Below are 21,451 nucleotides of genomic sequence, written 5' to 3' on the forward strand. Positions count from 1 at the left end.
TAATCGTCTGGTTTTTGTATTATCCAAACGTTATCGAACTAACATCTGCGATGCCTTCCGCCTTTTCTTGCAGCAAACTAGCCAATAAGAAGTGGAAGAAGGAGGAGACCAGCGAGGATCGCCATTGCAACGTCTGCTGTGCGGACTTGGATTTAAGCAGTGGCAAAAAGTGAGTAAAGTTCCTATTTCTGACAGATCACGCCATCAGAAAAAGAACAAGAATACTTGTTTTATATTGTTATTAGTCATTCAAATAAATAACATTTATTAAAGATATAATTTAGAAACAAACAATGTACGGCCTAGACCACGATTTTATTTAAAGGCCAAGATCCTAAAACATTTTATTATTAATTACATTTATAAAATTAAAAACGGTGGTTAACCAAGGCTGACTTTATAGTTTATCTATTGAATATTAACTTAGTAAATACTACCGTTTGTCAAACCAACTTGATTTTAAATTTTTGTGTTTGCACCAAATAAAAATGCAATACAGTTTAAAGAAAACTACATTTGAATTCGAAAAACCTTCAAACTTATATTCGACAAGTCATTTAAAGTGACAAAAGAACGATAACTTATAGATCAGCAAATTTTGTAAAAATGTCACGAATCATTTCGATGGTTTTATTTTTCATTATTTTATGCTAAAATCCTTTTTGTCCTTGAAAAATAACGACTTATGTACCAATTTGGAACACTTTTCTCTTTCCCAGCTACGTGACATGTTGCACCTGCGGGAAGTCCGTTTGCCGCGGGCCAAAGTGCGCCGACTGGCGGCCCAAGGACGCCAAGTGGGAGTGCCAGCTGTGCCAGAGCTCCAAGGAGTCGCTGGCCCACACCTCCTCGTGGGTGGCCGAGCAAATGTCCTTCAACCAGCACAAGTTCGTCTATCCCATGAGGGCGAGGAGTGAGGTCTACATACCCATTGTGGGCGATGGCAACGACAGCAGCATGCGTAAGTGGCGAATCCCCAAAACCCTATATGGGATATATAGTACCGATTTGGTTGCAGAGTTCGAGAGCGTTAGCCAGATTGGCCAGACTGCCAGTATGGACGAGCGGGCCAAGATCCGCGAGTATGTGGAGGAGATCGTGGCCGAAATGCTGGGCGGTAATTTGGACCACATTAAAGTGGGGCAGCTGTCCAAAAGCGAGAACTGTAAGTACTCAGATTGCCTGAGATTCGATTAGAGCAAATGCAATTCATGCAATTTGTGCGAATAAAATTCAATTGGCGCGGCAACATAATTTTTTTCAAAAATGGCAACAAATGTTGCCAAGGCTATAGCAACATTTGTTGCTGGCCTGCGAAAGTCAAATTGAAGCATACTTTTAGGCAAGCTTTCTAGTGAAAGCTTCCTGGAGAATCTTTTTGTCTACTTTGTTTTGTTTGCTCATTAACCAATATTTGCACACCCCACATACACACATGATTCACACACACACACATGCAAATCAGACTTGCAACTCTTTGATAAATTCCATGCGAAGCTGAGTAACCTGCTTATCAATGTGGAGAACGGTTTGTGCGCGCGTGCGCTCAAAGGAGGTAAGTTATTGGTAATCGATAGTAACTAATCGATCGAGCCCGCACGCTGTAATCGTCTGATTTGTACGCTAACCCTAATCCTATCGATTCGTAGTTAATGTAGGCAGTATATTGATAGTTTTCTGTATTATAAATATGTCTTATGTTATCCTATTAAAAAATCTAAACCGCTCTGTCTTGTCAATTTATTTTAGCTTTATTGTTTAAGTAACAATAAATTTCAACGAAAAATATATTACCAGGATACTGAGAAACTTCTATAGTATTTACCTATTCATTTTTAGCTTTCCTAAAAAAAGACATTCCGGCACTTATTATTGTAATATATTTTAAAAATATAAAAAATATTTTATTTTGCTTCAATTTGTTAATAATTTTAAAAATTGTAAATAAGACATCGAAATAACCAAGCAATTTATAATTTGGCTTAGGCCGTGGCCTGCATATGCTCAAGGACTTTAACGTAGGCCCTTAAACAAATCTATGAATCAATGATTGAAGCTATAGTAAATGCTAGTTGTTATCAGCGGCCATTATCAAAGAGCCCAATTAAAATGGCAAAATCAACATGCAGTGCCTCTGTCTCCCAGCAATCTCTGTTTCTCTTTTCAACCTAGTGAAATCGCGGTCAATGCTTACTGATAAGAAGCGCCAAAGAGTCAGCTTGCTGGCTTTGATAAGGTTTTTTAGCTATAGAAGTGCTGAAAACATTATGATACAACGTTTCTAAGCGCTTTTTCAAGTGTTGCCCGGCACTTAATCTTAGCCCTAGCGCAGATGGCTGACAGCGATAGACATTAATCATACGCACCGTTGGCACATTGCTATAGGAGTTCCGTGTTCAGAAAATTGGCGTAAATGACTTATTTACAAGACCACTCAAGGGGTTGTGTCTTAACAACCGATTGATTTGGTCACGCTTACAGCTTTGTTCGCTGTAAACGCTTGTGAATTACAAAGCCAAACTTCGCTACTCAGCCAAATCACACAATAAGGCCCACTGTAGGGTCTCCATACGTAGACAAAATATTAACTGAAGTGTGTGAGTGAGCGTTTAGTCTCTCGCCGCTCACCGTTCGGCAATCGCACGGCACCGCTTCAGTTGCTAGAAGCGTCCCGCCGTGATCGTTACGCCAATTCAGCTACGGGCCAACGGAGTCCGTCCAAAACGCGTGTGATAACATGGAATAAGACAACATACTACTAGTACATAGAACAAGAATTTTGGCCGGAACTTTTCCAGCTGCCGAGATAAGGCCCTAAAGCAAACAGACCAAGAGACCGCATTTAGTGATGAGTTATCACCAACCTTGACCCGACACTAAGTTGGCAAAAAATAAAATGAGCAAAAATAGAAATCAATAATCGTGAGTTAAAACAACGCGGCAGACGAGGAAGAGACCTTAATCAACGCTAATAAATATTAATGATCCCCGGTATCCCCGCTTAGAGCTCTGAATGTGTAATACCGAGATTAACAACAAATTATGATCGTGAAAACGATGATCGTGGACTTTCAACATGTTTCCGTAACCAAAATCACTGACTGTAGTTTATCTTTGACCTCAACTAAATAAAACCTTGTGCACCCAACTTATCGCGGGCTCAGTTAACTGATCAAAGTCGGACCCATCTGAAGGGGCATTATCGGGCCACTTGAACCCACTGGCAGGGCGGGAGTACTTGTATTAAATATAAAAAGTGGCAAATTGCGAGTAATAATTGCCCGAGTGATTTCGCTTGAACCCTGAACTTTGGAGTCGTAGAATAATATCAGACATTGAGAAGTGATCCGGCTGGTTCTGTCCTAGGAGCCAGTTTCTGGGGCTATTTTCATTGATGACTCGCATTTTAAAGCCCGCTCAGAATACAAAAGTTTTTGTCTGTGACATTTTTTGCACACCTGAATGACTAACGGGGGACTAACCATTCAGGCAGGTAGCCATCCAGCAGATAAAGAAATATGGGCGGTATTGTAACGCAAAATAGATAACTCGGGGTTATTCATTATGAGCTGTGGTATTTACCGCAATACGTTAATAGACTTAGCATGTCAAAAGAAAATGATAAATATGCGAACCTCAATCGCGATTTTCAGCCCGACTAGAGTTGCTCGAAGTTTGGAGAGCTCCGTTTACTCAAGCGTTTAGGGGAGGCGGTGACAAATTTATGTTCAGAGCTCAATTAGGGGAACAAAGCCAGAAAAAAAAACAGCTTAAATATTTGCTCAATATAATTAACAGCTCAGCCGACCGTTATATCAATGAAAGCTCTAAACAAAACCGAAATACAAATACCAACTCTGCATTGGGACAGCGACGGCAAACGTAAATAAACAAATAGGCGCGATATCAACGATTCAGCGGTATCAGACATATACGATATTTGCGAATATAGCCCATTTACACAAGTATATATATGCATGCAGCATGGACTTCACTTTGGGCCTAGTCACGGGCATGTATGCCGTTGTGGCCGTAATTGTCTTTTACGTGGTTTACGTCATTGAGGTGAAATTAGGTATGGCTAAAAGACTCACACACTCACTTACTTTCTTTGCCTTTCACACACTCACACTCAAATGCCTAGAAGTAACCGAGTTTTCACTTTTAATTGTATCGATCTCTGCTAACCAAGCATATTGCTATTGTGTGTGGTATTGGCTAGCATTCTCGACCGTGTATATTTTGCTCACAAAGCTCGACACTTGCTTTCAGATCTACCAGCCATCGTAAATGGCCACAACAGCAACAATAATAATAATAATAACAACAATGCCGATACCGAGCTGGCCGACATCTCGCAGACCCGACTACGCAGTCTCATCGAGACCATCATAGCGGAGACCCTGCGAAGTTCGTCCTTGAGTGCCAGCGGAGCCGTATCGGAGATCAGTCTGGACACCCGATCCCACGCCTCCGAGCTGGCCAACGGAAACGGGCTGAAGCGGCGCCATCGCACCGAGCACTACTTCGAGCCGAAGATCTACCAGGATCTGCTGGCCACAGCGGTGCTGAATAAGGTAAGCCGCACTGACCTACCACCTGTGGTTGGTAGTAACCCCCTGCCCCCGCAAAACCGACCAATTTGTAAGCCATGTTCTAGCTATTTCCGCCATTTTCACTGGCCGCGTAAGTCCAGTTTTCGCTTTCATTCGACCTGCACTTGGGCGGCTTCGATTGGCCAGTTGCCACATCGCCCAAGCGGACCAGGCTAATTAGTTGCAGTCCATTGTCTTGCCTGTGCAGACGTTTTAACCAACCAACCAGCAGCGGAAGAATACTGAAATCAATTTCAGCGCTAATTGGATAAATCAATTCGTTGGAAAATCTAAGTTTCATCAGCAGAACAAGGATCATGGCCGACGATGCAGTGGATCAAGTAACTATAGCTGAACAAGTCATTGCTGGAGTAACATTCTCGGGTAGCTGGTGAAATGAGTCAACTATCCATATCTCTACCACGCTTTGGTATTCAAATCTTATCATAACGTCACTGATCCAGTCAGCATTATAGTGCCCAATTCACTAATCTAAAAGTTTATGCAACGTGGCCAGTAATTGCCCTCGTCTAGGCACTCAATCAATATTGGTTGATAATCGATGACGAAACGAAAAAACGGACGTCAAGAGTCGTCGAGTGGCCAGTTAAATATTGCCGGGTCTAATCTGCTTAAGGGCTTTTTTTCCAGCACAAGCAGTTGACCCACAACAAATCGGGAACTCTGGGGTTCAACAACACTTTTATTGCACAATGCCAAGGTCGATGGGCTAAAATTACGCTGTTTTCTTTTTGCGTTTCTTTTCCAGATTGCGGATAAGGAAGGGAATACAAGGCTTTTGGCGGAGAGTACCCCGGACTTGAGTGTTCGCCACATTGACGAGAATTTCAATGCCGAAGCGCTGAGCACCACGTCCGGAAGCTCGATAGAACCACGCAGTGATTGCAGCCTCACTGATCATGAAATCGGACTGGATGTAAGTGACTTCTTGGACAGAATTTCAGCACGGTTAGTCAACTATCCTTTTTGGCTTACAGAATGGAAAATCAAAATCCCTGCAAGCGGATTTGGAAAGGGAGTCTGTCCTTAGTGATTATATAGCCGCACATATGGTGCCACTGCCAGACTTTTCAGCATCCGTCACCGAATCCGAGGATGGTAAGTGTTTGCCCCTATTCTAAACCCCACAAGTTTTTTTAACAAAGCTCCCTACCAGATATTGGATCCATCTCCTCGGGCGTTATCGGTGAAGGAAACTGGGAAGACAACTGGCTGTTCAAGAAGAAACGCAGCTCGGCCACACCGAGCAGCACTGGCATGCTAGTGCCCGCACCCAAGGAGAATGTCCGGGCCCAGATTGGCGACAAGACCACCGACGAGGTCAGCGATCTGTCGGAGATGGGCTCGGATATCGAGGAGAGTTCTCTGGATCTGTTGCGATGCAACGACCTGAACGATCGTCTGCTGAGCAAACACCTGATTGGTGGCCAGAACACTAAGATGGTCCTCGACGAGCTCGTTGATCGCACCAGTCTTACGTCCCACACATTGCTGGAGGAGCACGAGTCGGCATTTACGGAGACAACCAATGAATTTGTGGTGTCGCCAATGGCCGTGCCAGCTGATATTAAAGCTCCACCACGGACACCACCACCACCTCCTATGATATTCCAGGATGACTTGTTGAATGACGAGCCAGATCACACTCCAATTGCAGGTAAATTGCTTTCAACATTTCCTGTGTACCACCGAATGTTATATCTCATCCTTACTGCTAAGATTTCGATTAACCCTTACCCCTAGATAAGTAGCCCCTTAGATCGCTGACACCATCTTAGATTTAGACAGCCTGGAACCCCCTCCCCTTAAGTATCTCAGCCCACTTGTGCGTGGTCTTAAAGCATCGGCACTTAGCAGTCGTTTGTGTTGCAGCCCAACCCGAAACCGAGGAGCTGGACAGCCTCGACGGCTGCACTGGCTTCAGTACAGTCGAGTACATCGACGAAGAGCAAATGCACGAGACCGTACCATCGGTAATTGAGATCTTGGCAGCCATGGCTCTGGGACCCATGCTAGCGGTTCCAGCCTCCGAACAGCCTGGCGCCATGACTCCCAGTGAGATGCACACCCTCAAGGAGCTGAGTGACTTGGCCCTCGCCGAGATCAACTCTCGCACAGTGGACCTGGTGCGCTTGCATTCGCTGGATATAATTGAAGAGGAGTACGCCGAGCCTTCAGAGGCTATTTTTGATATTGTGCAGCCTCCACCACTCGCAGGGATCCCAACCTCAGATGAAATATCCTCAGAAGAGCAGGAGAGTGTTATACAAATGGAAATTTTACCACCCCCATTAACAATTGAAGTGGTTCCTGAGTTTGATACTACCTCAGTGGAGCCCCCACCGCCGATGGAAGTTGATCAAGAAACCGAATCTGTCAATATGGATCCTCCTGTTACTCCAGAAACAGAATTGGTTAAAGTGGAACCTGTAGAATCTGTCGTCGTAGATCCACCGTCATCTGAGCAAGTTTCTAATGAAGATTGTTTCGCCGTAAATCAAACAGAGCCTGTGGAACTTGTTGGAGAAGCAATTTCAGTAGCAGTGGACATACCAGCTCCTTTGGAAATTGTCACAGAAACTATTTTAGACCCAGAAGTGGTTTTACAGATAAATGCTATCGACGTTGAACCGCCAGAGCATAATGTAATGGTCCCAGAAACTGGTTCTAGCACATTGGAAAATATTTCTGAAACACATCCCATTGTGGTGCAATTACCACCACCTCTAGAAATCAGTACAGCTAAGGAGCCCGTCTCAATGGTGGTGCCGGATTCGCAATCACCAGAAACTATAGAAACTATTTCTGTCGACTGCCCAACCTCTTTGGACAATTTTTCAACATCTTTAGAAGAGGTTTCCAAGACAAAATCTTGTGAATCGGAACTCCCAACACCTCTGGAAATAGTTCCCGAAACGCAACTAGAAGCAGTCATTCCAGCATTAGAAACACAAAATGTCCCACAGATAATATCTGAACTTTTAGATATTATTCCAGAACCCAAATTAGCGGAACTATCTGAACCTGCTGAAATTGTTTCACAAACAGTATGTGGCGATGTAAATCCGGTAGAATCTGCTGGAAGTCTTCCAGAAACTCCTCCCCTTTTATTGGATCTCCCAGCGCCAATTGAAGTTGTTCCAAAACAACAATCGAATGAAGTGGATCCACCAGAAACTATAGAAGACCTTCGCCAGGTAGCATCTGTAAATGTAGAAATGATTATAGAGCCCGTAACAGAAGCTGGTGAACCAAAAACCTTATGTGGTGGAATGGATTCGCTACAGTCTGCAGAAACACAATCCTTTGTAGTGAATATACCTGCGCCAATTGGAGTTGTTCCAGAACAACAATCTAATATAGTGGATTCTCCAGAAACTGTAGCTAACGTTCCACAGATAGCATCTGTCCCTGCGGAAATTACTCCAGAACTCGTAGCAGCAGAACTCTCTGAATCTGTTGAAATTGTTTCAGAAACAGGATGTAGCGAAGTGGATCCGCCAGAGTCTTCAGAAACTATTTCTATATCACAGCCTATTGTAGTGGATCTACCAGCGCCAATTGAAATTGTCCCAGAACAACAGTCTAATGTAGTGGACCCACCAGAAACAAAAGAAGATGTTTCACAGATATCATCTGTTCCTGTGCAAATTATCCTAGAACCCATAGCAAAGGAACTCCCAAGGCCTAACGACATTATTTTACAAACAGTAAGAAGCGAAATGACTCTGGCAGAGTCTGATCCCCTAACAGAAACTATTACCGTAATACCACCAGAGCCACTAGAAGGTATTTCAGAAGCGCAACCTGAAAATGTTACAGTTGTCTCACAAGGAGAATGCAAAGATGAAGAATCATCATCGCTTTTGGAAATAACACCTACGAATATCGTTTCATCTCCAATAGAATTCGCAACAACTGTGGTAGTTCAAGAAACGAGTTCGGTCGAGGTGGACACATTAGTAACTGAAGAACACATTCCACAGACAGAATTTGTCGAAGTTGTTTATCAAACGGAATCCCTTGCAGTAGAACCACCAGCGACTGTCGAAATTATTTCAGGAGAACAAGTTGTGGACGAGACGCTACCTCTGCCGCCTGGGCCTGAATCTTTCGCTGAAAATGCACCAAAATCCGAAGAAGTTGTTACAGAGGCACATTCTGGCGGACCACCTGTAGAAATTATTTGTGAATCGAAAGGTTCAACTGTTGAACCAATACCTCCCGTAAAGGAAACGGTTTCAGAAACAGCACCACTTGTTTCAGACAGCGTAAATGTATCAGTGCCTTTGGAAAACATTCCAGAAATACATACCTCTGCAGAAGAAGAGCAAACTATCGCTCTTGATCCACCACCTCTTCTAGAAGTTGTTCTACAGGGGGAATCTGTCAACGAAATGGATCTCCAAACGTCTGAATCAACCAAGATGCCACCAGCTCATGAGGACAAGGATTCTCATGCCGAAAGTGAATCTGTCGTTCTGAGTACACCACCGACTTCCGGAAATGATCCAAGAACACAGCCCACATCGGATCCATCGACACTCCAAGAAAAACAAGCCCCCACAATGGATTACCCTGTGCCTCTGGAATTTGTTTCACAGCCATTATCTGTCGCTGTAGATCACCTAGCAACTATTGTGAACATTTTACAGATAGAATCGGAATATGTTGTTGCCCAAGCTGAAACTCTTGCAATAGAAACCGCAGTGCCTGCTAAAAGCATATTAGCAGAAATCTCACCCACTGAAACAATTTTACCAGCATCTGAATATGTCGAAGCTAACGCGCCTAAGCCTGAAAATAGTCTCACTGAGGCGGCGTCTCCAGCGATGGAACCAGTAGCTCCTGTGGAAGCTCCTGTGGAAGCTCTTCAAGAAACCGAACCCATTGCTATAGATTCACCAATTCCAATAGAAGATGTTATACAGTTAGATTCTGTCGTTGTAGAAACGATAGCTCCAGAGGTAGCTAAAGCTGAATCTGTTGAAGTGTTCCAACCAAGTACTGCGGAAGTTTATCTCGAAACTCCAGTTGAAGACCAATTGGCCGCGGGAAAACAAGAAGAGCCTGCGAGTATTGTTCAGGATATACAAATAGCCTTAGTGGAACCCTCAGCACCCATTGATCTTGAGGATAATGCTGTCGCGATGAATTCCCCTACTCCTGTAGAAAATCTTTCTACCGATACAGAAGTTTTTCTTCCATTGCCTGTGGAAATTGATCAAGAGACTGATTCTACAAGTGTCGAACCTTCAGCCTCTACGGAAATTTCCTTAGAGACTGTGGAATTGGTTTTGGAAGCACAATTAATCGCTGCAGATACAACAACGGCTGTGGAAGTTATTCGTGAAGATGTACCTGTCTCCGAAAATCAACCAACGGATGATGGACTTGTTTCTGTGAATACACCAGATTCTGAGAATGTTCCTATAAATCAAGAAGCTGTCCCTCCACCTGAGGAAACTGTAAAAACAATTGCACCCCTGGAATCGCCTTTAGAAGAAAAATCCCACGCAGTGGATACCACAGCTTCTGATGAAATTGCTCTGGAAGAAGTCGCTCCAGAGCCCTTATCAGAAAAAGAAGTTGATCCTCAAACTGCACAAGTCGCCGTAAACGAACCAGAAGTTGAGCAAAATGTAGATGAAATAGGTGCCCAAGCTGATTTTATTGCAGTGGATCCACCACCTTCTGTGGAAATTGTTATAAAGGCGGAATCAGCCGAATCTTCTAAAATAAACGAAACTGATTTTGTAGAAGTCTTAGTGAGTGCAGAAATTCTTTCCGAAACGCAATGCCTCGCAGGACATTCACCAGAATGCTGCCCACCAGCTCTCGTAGAAGCAGTTTTAGAAAAAGAACCTCCAGAATGCGTAGAAATTGTCCCACAAATACAATTTGTGGCAGTGGATTTATCAGAACCTCTGAAAGTTATTGCAGAGGCAGACTCCGCCGAAGTAAAACCGCCCACACCTATGGAAGATGTCCCTGAGACGGAAATCCCTTTTGTGGCAATTGTGCCAGAAGCACAAGAAGCTTCTGTGGAAGTTGATCCAATAGATCAACCAGTCTCAGAGGATCAATCAGCAAATGCAGAAGAACTTAATAAAACCAACATGGACGTAGTAGATTCCTCGGAGTCTCTAAAAATTGTTTTAGAGGAAGAATCCCTAGCAGTGGAAACGCCTAAGGAACATACTCCAGAGACGGAATCTGTTGCAAGTCCTGTTTCCCAAGCCGAAGCTTCCGCAACAAAAATAACAGAATTTGCAGAAAATGGATCTGACATTATGGATATTCCAATGGTTTCGGAAAGTATTCCTCAAACGCAATCCCCTGCAGAAGATATCCCTAGAGCTGTGGAGGATGTGGAACAAGATGAATTTGTCAGTGAGGAACCCTCAGAGTCTGCACAAATTGTTCCTCAAGCTGAATCCATGGATCCATCGCATTCTATGAAAGTTGATTCGGAAAGAAAATTGGAACAGCCAGCGCCGGTGGATATTGTTCCGGAGACACAAGCCGTCACAATGGAAACAGATCCAAAAGCTGAAGCTGCACCAATAGAACCTTCAGTTCCCACTGAAAATGTTACCCAAGCCGCAGAAGTGGTTCCAGAAAAAAAATCTGATAATGTGGAAGTTGTCCCAGAAACGCAATCTATTGCAGAGGATTCTTCAGAATTAATTATAGATGCAGCACCTCAAAAGCCTATTGAGATTGTTGCAGAGGCAGAAACTCCTGCTGTGGAAAATCATCCGGAAAATATAGAAGTGGACCATTCAGATTCTCTGAAAATTGCTCCCCAACCTGAATCTGTTGCAGAAGAAATGATGCCAGAGGCGGTGACTACCGCTGTGGAAACCGCCGAAACTTTGGAGCCCCAAACGCTTGCAGAAGCGATGGATTCTGTCGCTGTGGACTTAGTTCCTGAAACCTCACCAGCACCTAGAAGCATTGAAACACAGTCTGTCGATTTGGAACCCCTAGCTCTTGTGAAAACTATTTCAGAAACAGAGTCTGCCACCGTGGATTCACCAGCACCTGCACAAGTACATTTACAGCCCGAACTTATTGAAACGGGGCTCTCATCGAATATGAAAATTATCTCAGAACCACAACCCCCAACGACTGTGGAAGTTGTTCTAAAATCTGCTGATGTAGAGCCCACAGCTCTTGTGGAAACTATTTCAGAGACTGGATCTGTTGCAACAGATACTACAAAAGGAGTCGATGTGAAACTGGAGACGGCTCTTAAACCACAAAGCCCGTCTGCAGAGCCCCCAGTGCCTATGAATGTTGAAATTGTTCCTGAATTACAGCCTTTAGCAGCAAGGCCCCAAGAGCATGAACATGTCGACCAACCAGCGCCAGTGGAAATCGTTCCTGAAATACAATCTATTGCAGAGGAAACCATAGTTCCTGCTGAAAGTGATGTGGAAACACAAGGTGCCGTAGGCGTTTCTAGTGAACTTCTTCCTGATGCAGAATCCGTTCCAGCACTGTGTGTAGATAATTTGGAAGAAATGAAGACTGACGCTAAAGAAGCACCACCATCTGGAGAACCTATTTCAAAGCATACTATGGACTGCATAGCGGAGGCAAAACCTTTAATGCCTGAAGCGTTAGACCAAGAGTTGGAAAGCAAAACAGAAATCCCAACAGACATGTCTCCAGTGAATCCGACTGAAGAAGCACCACCATCTGCAGAACCCACTTCAAAGCATACTATGGACTGCATAGCAGAGGCAAAACCATTAACGTCTGAAGAGTTAGACCGAGAGTTGGAGAGCAACACGGAAATCCCAACAGATTTATCTCCAGTGAATGCTACTGCGGAAGGTATCCAAAAAAGTGATACAATAGACTCCACGAAGAGCGATTCTTCCGCTCTAGGTAAAGCGACCCACAAGTATCTGCGAAGGCAGCCAAACATTCTTGACACAACACCGAGCGATGGAAACTCACCCATCAGATCCGAGCCCGTAAACCTCATGGGAACCATTTGCAAGTTTTACATAAAGGACAAACGACTGCTTGCCACAATCGAACGCAGACGCCGCCGCTCTCTGATCATGCACAAGTACCTCAGTTCCTTTGATTCCATGGAAGATAGTATAGACGAAGTTTCCTATGAATCCCAATCTAGCCTCTGCGACGATCTGAATGAAGTTAGCCTAACCTCCTCCATAGATTTGCAACCCCCGACAGGCAGAGCAGAAACTCCAACTTCTGAAGTTGACCCAATTCGTTTCGTAGATGATTGTTTTGCATTTGATACAGATAAGACTGAAACTGATGTGGTAGATGAACTTAGCATGGGTGCAGAAACCTCCGAAGGTTTGTTTAGTTTTAAAAATGTGTCTGAATCTCATTCAAATGATATACAAACTGAAATTGATAAGATAAATGAAGGTAGTATTTTAGCAGAAGCGTCATTAAACATCGTTAGTACCCAAAGTGATTCAGAATCTGTAGATTTGGAAAGTGAAACTGATATAGTCATTGACGGTAGTTATGATTCAGATGCATCAAAATGTTTAAACAACGCGATAGTTAAGCCTGAAGATTTAGAAAATGTCGCGAAAGTAGGTGATGATTTAATTCTAAGATTAGATATGGCCAGCCAAACATCCTCTGATATGGCTGATGAACTAGATGTAGAAACTGATTCCATCATTGCGTTTAGTTTGAGCGAAATCACATATAACTTTATCAACGAAATTCTCTTCTCAGATCAATTAAGTTCAGAGTCAAATCAAAGCGATGAGAGTGAACCCTCCACTGCCTGTGAGACGTTCAATGGAGAAGGTGACTCCGAACAGGAGTTTGTGAGCGAGAGGGTTTTAGTCCTTGAAGAGCAGCGATCACTATATACTAACACCAACTCTAACAACAATCTGCACTCCCACTTGCATCTTCCACTAACCCAATCTAACAAACCGATTTCGGAAACTAGACGCACTAACGGAAAACTAACAAATGGTTCCCTTCGTTGGTCTGGTAGCTACACTACCGAACTGCCAAACGGTGGCCCATTGGTTGCCCAGCAAGACGATGTTGCCGATGACGATGTTGTACTGTTGCGGCGATTTGTGCCAGGTAACACACGGTTGTGGCCATAACTGTCATCACTCGGTGTTTGTTGTTGTCCCCGTCTGCTTTAATATGTGTTTTTGTGTTAGTCTGGCTCTACTGTGTTTGCGACCCGTCGAAGGCTGATCCCAAACATTATAATGGGTCGATTTATTTCATGATGAATCCAAAGGAATATTAAGTAATCTCTAGGTAACTGGACATATACATATATGTCTCAACTGCGACCATCCCCTAAAACAAAAGAAAGTGCTGATTTCGTTGAATTTGAATTAATCAAAAATTATTCAAAATTTTATTTTTATTAATATTTGTTTGCTTTTAAAGCTTTATGCCATTAAAATTCACACTTCTTTGTATACATAATACAGTTTAATGTTATATTAACCAATTTAAAATTATGCAATAAAAAAGACAGTTTTGAATTTTAATGGAAAACAATTCTTTTGTTGATGGGGATGTGTGTAAGGCTATTAAACCACAAGTTAGACAAGAAAATAAACAATAGATTACTTTTTGCTCCCAGAAGATTCCTTAAACATTAAAATAAATCGGCTCTTTCGGTGTCTCATCCATAGCTTCCTTAACAATTCCAATCCAAACGCATTTTCAGGTTCCATTGCAGAGCGAGAGGTGAAGAAGTGGTACAATGCCGTTGAAATGCCAAATAATCCATACGCCCCGGAGGCCCTGAAGCAGCGCATCAGCGGCACCCAGGAGCGGTATATGGATGTGCCAAACATCAGTCCGAGTGCGGAGCAAAAGGCTCTGGCATCGGCGCTGACGGAAAATCCGGAACCGTCTTCGCCGAAAACGGACTATAAGCGGTGGGTCTGCAAAACAAATAACTAACGGCCTCAATTCTATAATACTAATTGATACCCAATACTTTGCTACTCCTGATACTTTAGCTACAGTCGCGACTATTACATCAATAATGCTCCTACCACTGACAATACGGGAAGTGTAAAGACTTCATCCTCCATCCCTGATCCGCAGCGTGCTGCTGAGGATGCAGAGGACATCGTGATCAACGAGGTAAATCAAGAACCAGATCCACATCCACCGCATGGCCGCATTTCAAGTAGCGCTCAGAGCACCGCTGCCGACCTCTCTCATTGGACCCTATCCACGCCAGTGCGCCGTAGCAGTTCGCTAAAGTTTATTAACAGCCGTCCCTCCCCCTCCCCCTCCCTGTCCATGGGCTACGAGAGGTCGCTGCCCCGGGAACGACCTTCCACGTCGGCGTCCCATTACCGTGAATCCAGTCTGGGGTTGGGTGACGACGACGATTTCGATTTGAGATCCCAGCGCTCCTGGCGCAGCAGCTACAGTTCGCTGCCCAAGCGGCACACCCAGTCCTCCTTGAGCCTCCACAGCAATGGTAGTGGGGTGTCCTTTGGTTCGTCCGTGTCCAAGAGGCGTCCGGCGGCAGGAGGTCCCTCCGCCGGCGTTCTAACCCAGTTCGAGAAGCAGCTGCTGCACAAGGACCTCAAGCGGAACAGTTTTCGGGCGGTGTCCTCGACCTCGAAGGATTTCGTGATGAATCCGCTGTTCGAGAGCGAACCGCTGGGCGGGAAGCTGGCCCTGCGCCCGGAAGCGGAGGACCAGGGCGACTCGGGGGTGGACAGCTGCCTGAACGGCTTCAGCGGCACGGACACCAAGTACAGCAACAATAGTCTGCTCTTCTAGATCGGGTTGGGTCTTAGCCCCTACGGATATTTGCCAAATTGCATAGCTTAGTCAAACAGATGTTAAACACTAGTCAGTATAGCAAAGCCAATTTCTCTGTATATAAAATCAAGATGGGCTGGGGCGGGAATACATATACAAAAAGAAAACACGCACAGAATCTCCTCACGCACTGGATGGGCATCCGATGACCTTTCCACTGCACCACCTCTTGCACCAACCCAGAAACCTGCAACATTTCTGCGAATGAGAGTGTCGAGCTAGTGTTCTGATCGTACCTTTAGTTAATACCACTTACGTACTGCTAATGCCCTAGAGTATGCAACGTTTGTTTTTAATCATTATACTTGCTGTTAATTTTATGAAATAATATAATAATTCCTGTACCGTATCTGTATGCACACCGCTAACGCTCTTTTCTTATGAACAACCATAAACACATATGCCTAGCGATATAAATAATGCATTAATTCCAAATAAAGCCAAACAATAAACAAAACCAACAATGAAAACAAACACTGAGCCACTGAAACAAATGTTTTTAGTATCCCAAAAAAGTATCGAATTGGTGAGTACAGAATCGAGAATTAACCGAAATAGTTAGTTTTGTGTTTGGGTTGCTTTTGGATTTGACTAACAGCATTTGTTTCGAAATCATTTGAAGCGATTGTAGCTGCCTGAATGTAAAGAGATCACCTTGCCCGCATGTTGCTGCCTGAGCGTTTTCACCCACAAAATTACACCGCATCACCTTTTGCTTTACTCTAGAACAAATCCACTGCCACGCTCACACTAATATTAAATACTAAAACACCTACACTTCTTCTTTCCATTGAAACCCTAACATCCCCAACTAACCAACAAAACAACACACAAAAACAACTGCCAACTACCAAACCGTAAATGTTTTATCAAAAGGCTCAAAAAGCAAGCGAACCTGCCACAGAGCAGGATCCGTCACAGGATTCGGTGTACAAAGCCTTGCCAGTTCAGGTCCTGGATGAGTCCCTGGATTCCCAGTCGAATCCCTCGCTGTACTCCCTGCAAACCACGACTACGACCACCAGCGATGAATCGGATACGGTGCGCATCTACGATTTTAATAAGCAGGAAACGACGGTTATCAAGGCTGCTCGGGAGGAGCAGCAGCCCAGCACCTCCACCACATCGTCCATGGAGTCCGCCCAGAGTGCTCCACCTTCAGTTTCTTCCTTTGACTCGTCGTCCTCTAAGAAGCGGGAGCGACCTGTGGTCCTTCAGTTTGGCCCAGGTGATTCGGCACCCACAATAGGTTCTCCTGCCGGTACTCCCACGAGGGGATCGACTCCTCCTGCTTTTAGATTTCTGCAGCCCAAACGGCGCCTGATCGATCCCAGTCAAGTGCTGTCTGTCGATGAAGATGATGTGGTAAGTGTGCCCTTCAAGATAAACCGGATATTTGGGGTAAACAATTCTCCTTCGACAGCCTGAACCTTCTACTCCCGCGGCGGAGAAGCCGGTCATCGAAGATGAAGTGGCCCACTCCATGCCCTCTGTTAAGGCTCTGGCTCAGGCCTTCCTCCTGACCAGCAAGCACACACAACCGCAGCGAAGATGGCGGGCATCGGTAGGAAATTCAAATGCTTTTTATCGTTATTTTGATAAGTATTGCAAACAAAATGTGTAATATATTTTTAGGTAAGGATAGCAGCCCCGCCAGATACGCCAGATAAACCAACTTCGTCACTAGCCAAGCGTCACAAGCTGGAGCATGCGGTCTCCATGGCGGAAGTGGCCGATGAGTCGACGATCGCCTCTGACTTATCATCTCTCGAAACGTTAGTTTCGTCCCCAACCAGAGTTATTTCCATTCTAAATTACATTTTATTTCAGCGATCCATCCATACATTCGGAGAGCAATCCGCCCATCGCATCGCCCGCGAGTCCTGTGCCCGTGCGGCATGGCTTCCTCCGTAGCAATATTGCTTTCTTTGAGAATTTAAAGTTCAAGTGAATATGCGCGTGTGGTTTTGTAAGTGTGCGCCCATTGGTTGATCTTCCCGGGAAGGGAAAATGCACGATAATGGCGAGGCACACGGCCCATAATCCAAACCAAATCTTCGCCAAATACCATGTGCCATGGCCTCCATTCCCCAGCCCGAAAATTCACACAACAAAGTACTTAACTTCAATTGGCACTCAACGTGCGCCATTTTTAATTGTAGTCCGTATTTACTATTACATTATTCTTATATCCATGGATACTATTTATTTAGCTCTAAGATATGTATTATGTACTTTTTAGGCGTAAGCTAAACTGTTTTCAATTTCAGTTGAACAATGTTACACTTCACCCGTACTAGTTTAAATGTTACATAATTGTACTCAATAAAACATATAGAAAAGAAAATATCTTGCGGGAGCTACAGATATTCACAACACAATCGGATCTTAGGATCGTAAAATTAGTTTTGGCTGCCAGGAGTGATGTGAAGCTTAGCATAAATAAGTATATGCAACTTGGAAGCACGCAAATCGTAGTTATTTAAAAACGTACAGTACACAAACCCTTATTATTTTTGACAAGAGTCAATATAAAGTTATACGTTCAGGTATAAAAATAAATTCCATTGCCTGGGACCGCATTTTTAATGCGGCCGGCTGATCTGTAGAGAGTGAGAGTGTGACAGGTGAGAAGTTGCCGGTACATTTGGAATGATGATCACTTCGGGTGCAGGCATTGACCCAACTACTGGGCGCTGTGATTGTGATGCGGATGCTCCGCCAGGTAGATGACGTAGACAAGCGGTATGACAACACACAGGGCGAGTATGAAGATCAGCAGACATATCCAGGACAAGTCGCAATCCGATCCAGACCAGTCGATGGCACTCAAAGAAGGTCCAGGGATGGGACGCACCAGTGGAGCATGCCTGTCCACCAGCAGGTGGTTCAATAAAGCAGCGTTTTCCTCGAAGGGTTGCTCCATATTAGCTGCAGAAAAAGTTCAGAGCTTATTAAATATTAATTGCACATTAATAAATTAAACGGCATTTTTATAATAGTTACAAAAATTAATCTTCATAGTTTTCCGTTCATGGAGGTATAGGTTTCGCTTTATTTCAAGATTTTCCAGCTGCAGGATGTATTACAATTTTTCTCGCAGAGGATACAGAAAAGTGCTAATAAAAATAAACTTAATTGTAGGTCATATAGCGGGGGGTGGCGCTGAACTTGGCGTAGCTCTTGATAACCTTGTTTACGGCCTCGAGGAAGTCCTTCTCAGTGGCCACCTTGCGGCGCGCCCGAATTGCGAACATGCCCGCCTCCGTGCACACCGATCGGATCTCGGCACCCGTGGAGTTGGGACAGAGGCGAGCGAGCAGATCAAAGCGAATGTCGCGCTCCACAGACATGGAGCGGGCGTGGATCTTGAAGATATGCGAGCGACCATCCTGATCGGGCAGGCCGAACTCTACTTTGCGGTCCAGACGGCCGGGTCGCATCAACGCCGGATCCAGAGTGTCGGGTCTGTTGGTGGCCATCAGCACCTTAATGTTACCGCGCGGATCGAAGCCGTCCAGTTGGTTTATCAGCTCTAACATTGTTCGCTGTACCTCATTATCTCCGCCGGCTCCATCGTCGAAACGCGCCCCACCGATGGCGTCGATTTCGTCAAAGAAGATGAGGCAGGCTTTCTTGGAGCGTGCCATCTCGAAGAGCTCACGCACCATACGAGCACCCTCGCCCACGTACTTCTGCACCAGCTCAGAGCCAATTACGCGGATGAAGCAGGCGTCCGTGCGGTTGGCCACAGCACGGGCACACAGGGTCTTGCCCGTTCCAGGTGGGCCGAACAGCAGCACTCCCTTGGGCGGCTCAATGCCCAGGTTGACGAACTTCTCTGGGTGCAGCAGCGGCGTCTCCACCACCTCACGCAGCTTCTCGATCTGCTCCTTGCAGCCGCCCACGTCGCTGTAGGTGACATCCGGCTTATCCTCGACCTGCATCATCGTCACTGTGGGATCAATCTTGGGTGGCAGCGGAATGTAGATCTGGTACTTGGTGCGATCAACGCCGACGCGCATTCCCTCCTCAATGTCGGTGGGAGCGACCGAGTCAGCCAGGTCCACCACGAACTTAGCGAACTGCTTCACATTGATAATGTATTTGGGGTCGTCGGAGTCCGCGTTGATGATCTTTGTGCAGCGGGCCACCTGAAGGGGCTGCTCGTTCTGCAGGATCTGCTTGTCCGCGGCCAAATCCCAGAGGGCGGGCGGCGCCAGGCCGGTGTCGCTCTCCTTTATCCCAGTCAGCTCATTCACCTGCTTCACCGCCTTCTGGATGTCTTCCTCGATGCTTTTAATAGACTTGTGATACTGGCTCTGCCCATACGTCTTCAGCAGCTCAATGTCGCCCTCATCCAGCGACTTAATCTCCTTGTCCTCCTTTTCGTCATGCTTCACCTTGCGCTGGTCGTCGCCCAGGTAGTCCGGCATCTTGTTCAATTGCAATTGGTATGATTTCGATGGCGAAAAGTGAGTTAAGATATGTTTTCTTTTTGTTTTACGGCGAGAATGACTGAACAATTTGGTATAGAGGTGGGAGAAGCACCGTTGGCACTATCGACTCATCGATTTATTTTCGTATTTGTCAACACCGATAGCTAATGATGCCTATCGGTTTTTGCACACTGTTATATCCGAATGTTAAAATGGAATCCGTTGACTTTTCCAAAAAACCACAATTGTTTAAATTTGTAATTAATGTTCAAATACATTAAATACATTTGGAAAAACTACATTCAGGCCAATATACACACCTCCGAGAAACGCGCAACCCATAATAAAACGGAAAGAGCAGTTAAACATAAAATGATTCCCTATTTTCTCCAGATGTTTTATGTCCTAAGCACAAAAATATAAATTTTATAAATTTGTACTTGTTCCAAATTTACATAAAGCTAAAACCGTTAGCTAATAAGTATTTTTCTTCATTACTAATTTTTGCAATTCGAAAGTCCTTCTTAAAAATTGGAAATTAAACAAAATTAAAATTGTTAACTTAATTTAAGCATTGCGAAAATTGTGAACATTTTACCCTTCTTTCATTTTTATTTTTAGAACCGAACTAAAAACTGAACCTTTACCAGCACTGGCTGGTATAAACACTGATATTTTAAGTGTAACCAGGCCGCCCAACGACTTCAAGGATAATCTTCCCCAGCTTTTTGACTCACCTTCATCATTGGGTGCACCCTGGGCTCCCTCGTAAAACTGCCCAGCCGCTCTGCTCGTCGACGGCTGGTCGGGATCCAGAGCGCCAGAAGCATTTACCGCCGCAACCAGGAGTCGCTCATCCAGCATTTGGCGCGCATCCTCGAGCGGATTGCGTTCGGGAGCTGGTTCAGGCTCCAAGTTATGCCTGGGACTGTTGTTTCCGCTTCGGTGGACTGCGGGCAGGGCTTCGAGTCCCCCGTTGCCCAGCAGGACGTTGTGCACGGTGACTGGGATGCGGATTACGCGATGCGCGTGGATCTCATTCTCGCGGTCGATCTTGTTCAAACGCTTAATGTCCGCCACGGAGGAATGGAAACGCAGCGCCAGTGCCTGAAGAGTGTCGCCCTCCTGGACCTTCACCTCCAGCGTGTTCTCGTAGCGTCCCAGGCGGGCATGGCCATTAGGTCTTCTGGCCAGCGGAAGCAGGTCCTCGAACTCATCATCGTCGTAGGCCGGACGGGCGAAGATGTCTTCCACGTCGTCGGGGTCCACGTCCTCCAGGTTGTGATGTTGCGGGCGCCTAGAGAAGAGGTCAGTGATCATTCCGTTTCTTTGGAAAGGCAACAGTCGAGTTGGCGTTGACTTACGCATTGCGTCGCATTGTTTTTCTTTTTGCCTTGACGGATGTCCCAGATCTCGGATTCACTCTCAGTTTTTGTTACAGTAGCGTCAGAGTTCTTTGTTCAGCTCTGGCCGATTAATTAAGGCAATTAGATTTATTTACGTGTAAAAATTGTTTTCTTAGCAGCAGCCCACAAACAACAAGTCACAGATGACCGAATATAT

General features: G+C 45.0%; 3 protein-coding genes across 15 annotated transcripts in view; 1 reads left to right on the forward strand and 2 right to left on the reverse strand.

Annotated features, from left to right (window-relative positions):
• LOC108051922 (titin homolog) overlaps positions 1–17,798 on the forward strand; it is a 34,712-nt gene extending 16,914 nt beyond the window's left edge. For 3 of the 13 annotated variants that reach the window (XM_017134211.2, XM_017134212.2, XM_017134215.2), the window contains exons 3-17: positions 74–169; positions 720–961; positions 1,019–1,165; positions 1,466–1,555; positions 4,273–4,577; positions 5,365–5,532; positions 5,594–5,714; positions 5,773–6,273; positions 6,489–12,515; positions 14,329–14,542; positions 14,627–14,753; positions 16,326–16,814; positions 16,873–17,013; positions 17,085–17,224; positions 17,280–17,798. In XM_017134211.2, coding sequence (XP_016989700.2) covers positions 74–169; positions 720–961; positions 1,019–1,165; positions 1,466–1,555; positions 4,273–4,577; positions 5,365–5,532; positions 5,594–5,714; positions 5,773–6,273; positions 6,489–12,515; positions 14,329–14,542; positions 14,627–14,753; positions 16,326–16,814; positions 16,873–17,013; positions 17,085–17,224; positions 17,280–17,400 — 8,929 coding nt within the window. In that variant the 3' untranslated portion in view covers positions 17,401–17,798. Of the gene's footprint in view, positions 1–73; positions 170–719; positions 962–1,018; positions 1,166–1,465; positions 1,556–2,647; positions 2,923–3,798; positions 4,076–4,272; positions 4,578–4,801; positions 4,937–5,364; positions 5,533–5,593; positions 5,715–5,772; positions 6,274–6,488; positions 12,516–13,355; positions 13,722–14,328; positions 14,543–14,626; positions 15,799–16,325; positions 16,815–16,872; positions 17,014–17,084; positions 17,225–17,279 lie in introns of those variants that run through there. The other 10 variants (XM_017134219.2, XM_044461216.1, XM_044461215.1 and 7 more) reach the window with 10 other exon arrangements.
• LOC108051925 (lysM and putative peptidoglycan-binding domain-containing protein 3) lies at positions 17,569–21,451 on the reverse strand. The gene is made up of 3 exons (XM_017134229.2): positions 21,253–21,451; positions 20,626–21,185; positions 17,569–18,380 (listed from the first exon to the last, which is right to left on the reverse strand). Exons 1-3 carry the CDS (start codon positions 21,264–21,266, stop codon positions 18,136–18,138), a joined length of 819 nt encoding a protein of 272 aa, XP_016989718.1. The 5' UTR covers positions 21,267–21,451; the 3' UTR covers positions 17,569–18,135.
• LOC108051923 (26S proteasome regulatory subunit 7) lies at positions 18,474–20,026 on the reverse strand. Its single transcript, XM_017134227.2, has one exon. The coding sequence runs from the start codon at positions 19,883–19,885 to the stop codon at positions 18,584–18,586; it is 1,302 nt and encodes a 433-aa protein (XP_016989716.1). The 5' UTR covers positions 19,886–20,026; the 3' UTR covers positions 18,474–18,583.

The sequence above is a fragment of the Drosophila rhopaloa genome, unplaced genomic scaffold, assembly GCF_018152115.1.
Source record: "Drosophila rhopaloa isolate 14029-0021.01 unplaced genomic scaffold, ASM1815211v1 contig_115, whole genome shotgun sequence".
NCBI lineage: Eukaryota > Metazoa > Arthropoda > Insecta > Diptera > Drosophilidae > Drosophila > Drosophila rhopaloa.

Coding starts and splice junctions, on each gene's coding strand:
- LOC108051923 (XM_017134227.2), bottom strand. CDS start 19,885: ATGCCGGACTACCTGGGCGACGACCAGCGCAAGGTGAAGCATGACGAA.
- LOC108051925 (XM_017134229.2), bottom strand. Junction 18,381..20,625: donor GGGTGCACCCAATGATGAAG/GTGAGTCAAAAA, acceptor CTTTTTCTGCAG/CTAATATGGAGCAACCCTTC.